We start from the raw sequence: 11,282 nt of genomic DNA on the forward strand, positions 1-11,282 counted from the left end.
GAGACCAATACAAAAAATACATTTAAGATAGGAAGAACATATTTTTTTATTGTTTATTGATCTTTTAATCTGATGCTTTGGCCATTTTCTAACTATCCATTGACACTTTATATATCTTTTAATACTTATTATTCTAATGAATGTATACAAAGGCATTGCAACCTTGTCACAAAATATAGAAAAACATGGAAGTAAAGTAAAAATGGAATATTAAGAATAGCAAATTTTGACAAAATATTTGAACTCAAAGTAAATACATGCACAAAATTTGAAGATTTGTTCAAAATAATTTGGTAAAAATTTTTTATGCAAAATATAGTCGAATACTAAAAAGTATAATAGGGTATTCTAAATATATGAATGCATATTTTCTGAAACTCTGAAAAAACAAATAGAAATAGAATTGCATTCACTGATAAGGATGATTTTGTAAAATGCCAAGGAGTTTGTAAATTTTTGTATGGAATTATCTATTATTTAAGAATCCCAAAATATTCATTTTTCAATGCCAAAAAACTTGACCATAAATAATTTCATTGCATGAATATAATAAATACAATGCATTCATTTTACAAAAAAGTTGAAAGGAACGATATACTTATTTTGATAAATTCTTAAAATTATTTTATTTAATAAGAAAAATTTATTATTTAAATAAAAAATATACTTCTATCATTTTTGCCAATTTGTTATGCATTGATGAACATATGTCTTAAATATGCATGGTAAGACATATGCGATAAGTGAATTATATTTCTTCAATATAGCCAAAATTATTGATTATAGTGATATAATTATGTATTTATTTGTATAATGTAATATGTAAAACCTGCATGCACACACACTATATATATATAATATATAATATATTATAGAATTTTATGATATGAGTGGAACGAGTACAAGTGTCAAGCATTGCAAGAGTACTGTGTCAAGCATTGCAAGGAATAGTTGGTGTGTTTTTTTGTATATCAAAAATAAATGAAATTTAAATAAAGTTAAAGAATGTGTAGTATATAAGTAACTGTTTTTTTGAAATTACACCTGAAGATGAGACACACCATGGTCTCGAAACGTCTGTAATCATAAAATAAGTTGTTTTAAAAAACAATCTGAGTGCTGTTTTGTTCATATTAACAATAATAAATATATATATATATATATATATATATCTATATATATATGCTGTGTGTTTAATGTTCCCAAGTGCAATTTAACCATTAAATTAAAAAAATTACTTCTTATGTGCATCGTAATACAAACCACACCAATTTTTGAATTTCAAGTTCAAAGTATAATTTTATATGACAAAGCACACTAAGAACTTAGTATTTCTATCATCACAAGAAATACTTTCGCAATTTTAATTAATTACCGAATCTCTTGGTGCGATCCCCTTGAAGAAAATTCGATATGATATCTTTAAGAGGTTTCGAAAAGTGTGGAGGAATTGATCATCAGCCTTGAGTATTTTTTCGTACTGATTCATTGGATTTGATGCGGTAAATGGCGCCCTTGTTAAAATATTATCAGAATTAATTTCAATAAAAACGTGAAAGTATTAGATAGACAGATAGTGAAATATTTCATCAGACCTGCCGGAGGACATCTCAAAATGAGAACGCCAAATGTCCACCAGTCAACCGATCGATTGTACCCTTGACTAAGATCAGCTCCTGGGCCATATAGTCCGGCGTAGAACATAAGGTGTAGGTTCGATCGTCATCCACCTTTTTGCAGAAACCATAGTCCGTCAGCTTGATATATCCCTCGTAATCAATTAGTATATTTTCCGGTTTATAAATCGCGATAAATCACTCCCATGTAGTGTAAGTATTCAAATGCCAAACACACCTAAAGACAAAACAAAATGTAAAAATATATTCAAGGAGTGTTTCTCAAAACACTTCTTGAATATAGTACACTGCGTCATTTTGTGGTTTTACTTTTTAGAATCAAAGTTAATTTTTGTATAGTTTTTATCTTATTTTTTTTTAACTTACGTAAACACAAATTTTAAAATTTTATGTGCGTTTTAAAATCACTGACAAATGAACTGTAGACAACCCTAAATACGAGTAATATTTTTATGATTTTCACTACTTTTCACACTATGAAGTGCATAGAAAGATCTATTAATATTAGAACACTGAGTGATTTCTATAATTATTTTTTTAATTTTTTAATTTTTTTAATTTTTTTAATGATAATAAATGATAATATTAAAGATTCGTAAAACAGTGTGCAACGCTCAAAAACAGAAGATAGTAGCATTACAATCGAATTAATAGATTTTCGAAAAATAACTTGTTATTTTGATTGCGTTAAGCGTTAAGTTTCTATGAATTATGATATACAAGAAATCATTTGTATCAAAACCAAAATGCATCCCAAAAGCTTATGCTATCTCAATAAGGTTTTTTTGTACAATATTTATACCCTAGTCAAATTAAGTTTTCAGTTAGAATAATTCGCATAGAGCTGAAATTTGGTACAAATGTTAATTAGGCCATTACAAATAAATGTCAAAAGTCCCCATCGATCCGACATCTGCGATTTTTTTTATTCAAGTCAAAGGTGCACAAAATGTAGTTTTTCCCATTTCTCCGCCGAAACCATATTTTTTTTTTAAAAATTATGTTAGATAGGTTGATTTATTATAAAATTCTCTATGAAATTGTTATTATTATTTTTTTCATAATATTCACTAATATTATTAATATTAGTAAAAAACAGAGTTTGTTGGTTTCTGTTTAAATAGTATAAGTTTAATGAAATTTTTGGAGTATAAAACTATAGTGTCAGCCCCTAATTACCTTAGTTCTTGAGCAACACCCGCCAGCTATGTCATTTCCTAGTGTGCGAGCGTCACATATATGACTGTTTTTGAAGCGAATAAACCAACTATTGGTGTATGGCATTTAAAGCAAATTGCTGGAACTTCCCGTACCAAAAATTCAATTTTTCAAAAAAAGATTTAATTTTTTTAGAACGTTGAAACAAATTGATTTTTGTAAATTTTGAAATTTTCGAATAAATTGCCTTTTTTGAAAAAAAAAATTATATTTAGAAATAATTTGGAATTTGTGAACTTTTTTAAGGGGTATTAAGCACTAAATAGGTACTTGAGGTTTTTGATTTAATTTTGTTCTCAAACTCGCTCAAATTGTACACAATGATCGATCTGTAGTATTCATTGGATAGTCTAAAATAAAACGAATTTTACCTGGGCAGCATAGAATTTCGATCGCGTTTCATCAAACTTCCGCACAGATTTCAAAAGCATGAACATGTCTCCTCCATTTACAAATTGCATCACCAAAAATATGTATACATTATCTTTGAAGTAATAATGTAAATGCACTAAAAATGTAAATTCAACCGCGTCCAGGATCCTGATTTCAGATAGGGCTTGTCGAACACAGTTTTTTTTAATGAGATGTCTCTTCTCTAATATTTTCATAGCAAGACCAAGACTTGGATCATTTGCAAGAGTGGTCAGCACCACTGTACCGTAGGCTCCTTTGGACAGAGTACTTAGTATATTGAAATCTTTAAGTTTTCCGCGTTCTTGAAACTCTTCGGCATTGTAACGGCGGTCGAACGCTACCTTCGCTTTGGCCAGTTGCGATTTGAAATCCGCACAGTGGGCTTCGACTTTCTGCAATGCTTCTCTGGCCTTATATCGTAGGAAAGTCTGCGCTCGAAACTGTATTTCTGAATATTTTCCCGAACAGAGCTGGAAGCATCTTCTGGTGGTTGCTTCGAAAGGCGATTGGGACGCATCAGTTCGCAATAGTTTGCGAAATGTCAAGTCAATAAAAGGATGTTTTTAAAAAATACAGACATTATACTTAATGACAAAGTTAGGTATTGATGCACTGATCAATTGTTGCATGTGGGTTATTACTGAAAATTAGAATTTGAATAAGATTATCGAAATTAAACTCAAAAATCTACAAATTGGCTCAATTTTAAATATGACTAGATTATCAAATGTTTTGTCATGCGTACTAGTTAAAGGAAATTTTTCAAGGAAATTTGTCATTATGACGTTGAAATTCAAGGTATTGGATTATACATATAGTTACAACTGAGGTAAAGCAGCATATATCCTAGAAGAACTCAAACTGCAAACCATATGAATTTTTCTACTTAACCCAGTAATCTAGTTTTATTAATAAACTAAAAGTTATCATACAAAATATAAAATTGTGTTAATAACCGTTTATTTAAAACATAACAATGTATTCAATAATATGGTTTATAAATATTTAAGCATATTCTACACTTTCATAAATATATTCTATAATTGTCTAGATTATCATATTTGATGACATTTCAAAATGACAACTAAACTGATGTTCACTCATTTAATAAATGTATAGATGAATTAGTATTATCAAACTACACAAATTAAATTTAAAATTTGTGGTTTAATCAACGAAATTAATTTTATGTCTCATTTATAGATTTAATCGCGTTATATCATAATATATAAATGGGATTACAATAAAAACGCATAAATAACTTTAACACAATTATATATTATTATAGATTGTATTAAAATAAATTTTGCCATAAAACTTGGATGGCACTAATTAAAATCAGAAATTGAAATAAATCAGTATTTTAATTGAAATTGATCATATAATTAAATTTTTATTAGAATTGAAAAAATTATATCAAATATTAAAAACTTTAATTTCATATACTGAAAATGCATGAATTTCAACAAAATCATTTTATATATAGTTTTGTTTGATCGCATGTCAATCATTTTGTAAAACCGTGGCAAATCGTGTGAAATTTTGATATTATTTGGTAAAAAGAATTAAGTGGCTTGCATATCCTTATACAAGCTTATAACCATTAAATTTTATATTATATATAGTATAGTGAGATATGGTGTGAGAAAGCAATAAAATAGTAAACTAGTAGCGTAAAGCAATGTGCATGAGAAAAAATTGCTGGAACTTCCCGTACCTCAATGAAATATTAGAGGAATATTAAATGTTTTTATGATATAAGCTGCTCAGTCAGTTAAATTCATGTAAGCTATAATGTAATTATGTTCTACGTTATATATTTGAATTTATATTATAACATGAATTTTCGTAAGTAACATACTTAACTACTTCAGTTATCAGTACGTGCACTGAATAGCTCATATATAAAAATATATTTTCTCATCTAGTCAAAATGTTATAAGTCATTAATTTTATTAACACATGCAAAATTGGCTGATGGAATATGTGTAGGTACATCCGAAATTATTTTGGCAGCCATATTTATGGCTTCCAATAACTATCATTTCTGCTGAATATATGTAACACGATCCTGATCATTTGGAATAATATAACTATTATCACTTTCATTGTAAATTGAGCATTCCACTTTATGGTAAATTCAGAACATATACAAATATATATCTACATAATAATAAATATGAATACATCAGGACGCATGTAGTCAGTGCATGCGAATGTTAATATTTGTATTTTATCTGTTCGCTAATGATTAATAAAACTGGTTATTCTGAAGCAGGATATTAAGTATAATTTTCAAATTAGAATTAGCAGTATGATTAAACAATTTATTGTACATAATACATATTATGTATTTATATTTTGTTGTACGTATTTATATTTAACATGTAACATAACTATTCAGAATCTAAATGTGTTATCATATAGAGCGGATATTTTAGATAACATTGTATCGAGCTGCATTTTCATTTCATCTTGAATAATTCAAAGATTTTGTTCCGGATTATAATGCAGACGAACTAGCTTTCGCTTGAAAGCTTAGTATATACTTCTGAATTTATTAAGTAATCTATATGTAATGTATATATTGATGTTACTTGTAATGCGATTTATTCAGTTAATGGATATAGATTTCAATATGAAATCAACTCACTAAGAAATATGTAGACATATATAAAATGCGTATATATATATATATATATATATATATATATATATATATATATGTTTGCGCCGCACCTGTGTAGGTTGTCGGACCTGTAAAAGGTTTGTTTTTCTACTCGGACAATACGTTTCAAATTTAGGCAATCGGGCAATTCTGACTCATAAAAAGGCCGATGCAGGCAATAGTTTTTGGCATTCAAATCAATTCATTCCGCGCCTTTCATTCGTTCAGTTACTTTCAGTTCCTTTCAGTGTTCGAGTCGATTTATTCCGTGGCTTTCATTCATTTTGGTTTAATTCATTCATTCAGTTACTTGCAATCAATACATTCAGTTCCTTTCAGTGTTTGTTATCAGTTCAATATTATCAGTGGATTAAATTTCTATTGTGTGTCAAGTCAACAGTTATTTTTATTTGTCAGTGTATTCGAATTTCTTTTCAACCTATCCAACCGACTACGCTGATGTTTCCAGATCCAACCAAATAGCTGCCGCGGCTTGGACTTCCAAAACAGATAACATTTTCATACAATATTAATTAGTGTTCATTTTTGTTTTTTTTCATTTATATAAAATTTATATAGAATATATTTTAGTTTATTATTGATTACGGAGTAAGAAGAATTTTATTTTTAATTTATATTTGTTTACCATTGGTTTTTGTTTTCTGAATACATTTAATTTTTTTATTTTTCCTCGAAGTATAAAATACTTCGAAAGGGGTTGAGAAACCCCCCAACATCAACATTTGGTCCTTCGAGCCGGATCCTAATTATTATTAGGATTAATTGGGTGTATACAGAAAACAAAAATATATAATGGCGCCTAAAATCGATATTGGTGCAGAAATTGCACGTCTAACCGCCAAGAGAGAGATGTACTTTTCAATTGTGCAAGAAACGTACGATCTATCGCAACAGATTGATGTATCTTCAAAAAGACACAATTTCTTGAAAATTATATATTACTGAAAATGCTCGTGAACAATTTATTCAATTGTGCGATGAAATAAACAAATTAAAATATTTAGATAATCCTAGTTTCATTCCGGAATATTCCGCAATAAAGGCCCTTGAAACGATGTATGCCAAAATAAAACACGCTGAGAAATTACTAGATAATAAAAATGCGCATAGTTCTTCAATTAAAGACATAGTACCCAAACAACATTTACCGTCCATTGAAGTACCTAAATTCTCAGGAGATATTCAACAATGGCCATTATTTTATGAAACATTCAATTCACTAATTCATGAAAATACCGAGTTAGATAATGTATCAAATTTCATTTTTAAAAGGAGCGTTTACAGGGTCCGGTTTTTAAAAATATTTCATTCTATACTACCGACCGCAAATAATTATCAAATTCTTTGGAAGCGCTCATATAAAAAATACCAAAATAAACGGTACTTAGCCACCAATTATTTCAAACACTATTGTCATTCAAAACCATTTCATCTGGACAAATAAATTCATTCCTGGAAAAATTTCGATACGCGGTGCAAGCGCTCTCCCAATTGAATATTCCCGACGCTATGATTTTCCTTATTACGTCACTGGCATTCTCGAAACTCGATCCGTTGTTACAAGAAAAATTCGAGCATTTTTCTCAAGTGAGTTTCCCAAATACCAAGACCTCCTGCATTTTCTTCAAAAGTCACAACAGGCAAAAAATCAAGTATATGGTATGACCAACAATTTCACTAATGACAAACCCAATTACAAAACACACTAAAATTAGCCGGTCATTTTTTTGTTAAAAAATAAATATGATAACAATGCTTTGTGTGTCGGGAACAACACAGAGTGTTTACTTGTTCGAAATTTCTTTCATTGAGTATAACCTGATAGGCGATCCCTTATTCAAAAATTAAAACTTATGCGACAATTGTTTGGGTCATAAGATAACGACTACGTGTCGATCGAAATAAAACCTGTTTATTATGTAACGAACGACATCACTCGCTATTGCATACTGGCAGCAATTTTGCGAGTACGGATCAAAATAATCTTTCTAATTCCAAATCAAGTAGTACGGTTTTATGCGCATTTAATCAGAACAAAATCGCACATCATATTACCATATTGCCGACAGCAGTAGTAAAAGTTACTACTAGAAAAGAAAACATTTTATTACGTACAATTATTGATTCGGGAAGCGATAGAAACTTTGTGACATTAACTTGGTGCAAAAAGGCTGATTTACAAATTCTTCCAATATCAACCCAAGTGATCGGGTTAGGCAATTCGTCACATAAAGTTATTGGATAGTTAATTTCACTTTGAAATCTTTAATTGATTCTTATCAGTTATCGGTCTGTGCATACGTAGTACACGAGATAGTGGGAAAGCAACCACAAATTACCATTCCGATTTCATCCATCAAAACATTTCTGAATTATCCTTTAGCGGATCCTAACTTTCATACACCCCAGGAGGTCGACGGAATTTGGGGTTGCGATGTTTTCGGCGAAATTCTTGGCACATCAGGTTAAAATGATAAAGGATTACCTGTGGCCCTAGAAACCGGTTGGGTTATCTAATATTAGGTTCCATTCCTGATTTATTTGAAAAATACCGGCACTTCTACTAATTTATGTAATGTTTCAGATTCAGATTTTCATTTAAATGAAATAAATTCTTACAATTAGAAGACATTCCCGAAATAATCCTCTCTTCTAACGATGATTTATGCGAAAACCATTTTACTACAACTACTACGCGATCTCCAGATGGACGATATGTAGTAGCGCTGCCTTTAAAAGTGAAGGCAGAAATTTATACAAATCATTTCATTTAGCCTTAAAGCGATACCACATGCTTGAAATAAATTTTTGAAAATCCCGAATTTCATAAAAAATATGCCGCCGTCATAGAAGATTACCTGACTCAAAACCAATTATCCTTTGTCGATTATTGTCCGGTAGATCATGAAGTCGATGATTTTAAAATAAAAAATGGATATTATATTCCACATTTCGCAGTCGAAAAAGAAAGTTCCTCACGCCTTTACGCGTTGTGTTTGATGCATCTGCGAAAAATTCAGAATTCACTTCCTTGAACGAAATTTTGCATGTTGGTCCTAAATTACAAACCGACATTTGTTCAATCCTTCTAAATTTTCGTTTCGGGCCTATAGCATTAACAGCTGATATCAAACAAATGTATCGTAATATTTGGGTTCGTAAACAAGATAGAAAATATCAAAAAATCTTATGGAGACCGTTTCCCGATGCACCCATTGGCATCTATGAATTAAATACCGTAACTTTTGGTCTATCATCATCTCCCTTTCAAGCTATCAGAACCATCAAACAACTATCCCGAGACGAATGTTCCAAATATTCTCAATCTATTTCTAGAATTCTTGAGAACGATGTCTATATTGATGATGTGGTTACAAGTATCGACTCCTTGGATAGCGCTAAAACCATTTGCGAGGTTTGCAGACTGTATTATCGTCTGGTGGTTTTGAATTAAAAAAGTGGGAATCTAATAATTCTAATCTGCGTAAACTTTTTCTGATTCTGATGTACAAAATAAACATTTCTCTAAATCGGATTTTCAAATGGAATCTTCTACAAAGGTATTGGGATTAAAATGGGATCCCTTATCAGATAATTTTTCATTCGAAATAAAGCTTACGTGGAGAAAATGGACAAAGAGACAACTTCTTTCAGTAATAGCGCGAATCTGGGATCCTCTGGGTTTCCTAACTCCGATAGTTGTTAAGATAAAAATATTATTGAAAAAAATTGGACATTAAAAATCGATTGGGATGAGGAATTACCATCATTTATTATTACATCATGGTTAGCCGTATATTCCGAATTAGAGCATCTTAATAACTATCAGATTCCGCGTTATCTCGAAACATCAAAACAAAACAAATGTTCATTATTTGGTTTCGCGGATAGTTCAGAGCAAGCGTATGGAGCGGTAGTTTATATTAAATCTCTTGGCAATCCGAATTTCTTGTTGATTTCAAAATCGCGTGTAACACCGATTAAAAACCAAACATTAGCCAGGCTTGAACTTTGTGCCTGTCATTTACTGTCAAAACTTCTGAATTTTATATTAACGAATAACCAACATAGTATAGATTTTGATTCTATTTACTGTTTTTCCGATTCTATGATTGTCCTTCACTGGTTAGCAGGACCGGCTACTCGTTGGAAAACATTTGTAGCCAATAGGGTAACAAAAATACGGGATCTCATTCCTAATGCACAATGGCTTCACATTCCTTCTAATCAAAATGCAGCCGATTGTGTTTCTCGAGGTCTTCGACCTAAGGATTTTATCCAACATAAGAATTGGTTGTTTGGGCCGGATTGGTTGAATGGTCCTATATCAACTTGGCCTGCAAAAACGGTTGAACCTTCCGGAGATATTGATCAAGAAAGAAAAGCTAACGCTCTAATAGTAAAGAGTGTCATTACCACCGATCAATCCTTTATATGAATTAACGCAAAAATTTTCTAATTGGTGCAAACTTGTAGAATTTTCGCTTATATATTGAAGTTTTGTAAAATTATAACAAATCGAAACCGACTTTTGACTTCAGATTTGAAACAAGCCGAGGTTATTATTATTCGTTTAGTCCAAGAACATCATTTTCCCGAAGAATTCAAACTATTAACGAACGGAAAGTCTTGTTCGAAGAAGTTTTGCCGACTAAATGTGTTTTGGATTCTAATAATTGTTTACGCGTTAAAGGTAGATTAGGATTAACAACTAATAACAATCCACTTCTTTTGCCAAAAAAAGACCAAGTAGTAAATTGTCTCATAGATTACTACCATATTAATAATTACATACTGGATCAAACTTAGTATTATCTTTATTGAGGCAAAAATATTGGATCTTGTCGGCTCGGCAAAATAATTCGCAATCGTCTTAACAAGTGTATAACTTGTTTTTCGACAGAATCCGAAACCCATTTTCCATTCATGGGCGACTTACCAGTACCGCGCATAACAGCCAGTAGAGCTTTTCCTAAACGTCGGCGTTGATTATGCAGGCCCCTTCAATATCTCCATGAGTCGTCACAGAGGCGCTCGAACCTACAAGGCTTATATATGCTTGTTTCATCTGTTTAGCCACTAAGGCGATACATCTCGATTAGCTTCAGATTTAACAAGCGATACATTTTTAGATTGCTTGAAACGATTCCTAGCCCGCGTGGTCCTATTAAATGTATTTACTCCGATTGTGGAACCAATTTTATAGGAGCCAAAATACTCTTGATTCCTTATTCCTTCTCTAAATTCCGAAGAGTATAAAAAGCGTTTCAATGAATTATGGTTTTACATGACATTGAATGGAAATTTAATCCACCGTTGCCCCA

The 11,282-nt window shown here is 30.8% G+C and overlaps 1 protein-coding gene and 1 pseudogene across 1 annotated transcript; one reads left to right on the top strand and one right to left on the bottom strand.

Moving 5' to 3' along the window:
* Positions 1–1,375: 1,375 nt before the first annotated feature.
* Positions 1,376–3,786, bottom strand: LOC113366376 (annotated as a pseudogene).
* A 6,280-nt stretch (positions 3,787–10,066) lies between these two features.
* On the top strand, positions 10,067–10,396 carry LOC113366387. Its single transcript, XM_026607990.1, has one exon. The coding sequence runs from the start codon at positions 10,067–10,069 to the stop codon at positions 10,394–10,396; it is 330 nt and encodes a 109-aa protein (XP_026463775.1).
* Positions 10,397–11,282: the final 886 nt, after the last annotated feature.

The sequence above is a fragment of the Ctenocephalides felis genome, unplaced genomic scaffold (assembly GCF_003426905.1).
Source record: "Ctenocephalides felis isolate EL2017-DRISC unplaced genomic scaffold, ASM342690v1 CF-g0.4_SCAFFOLD_00586, whole genome shotgun sequence".
Classification (NCBI taxonomy): Eukaryota; Metazoa; Arthropoda; class Insecta; order Siphonaptera; family Pulicidae; genus Ctenocephalides; species Ctenocephalides felis.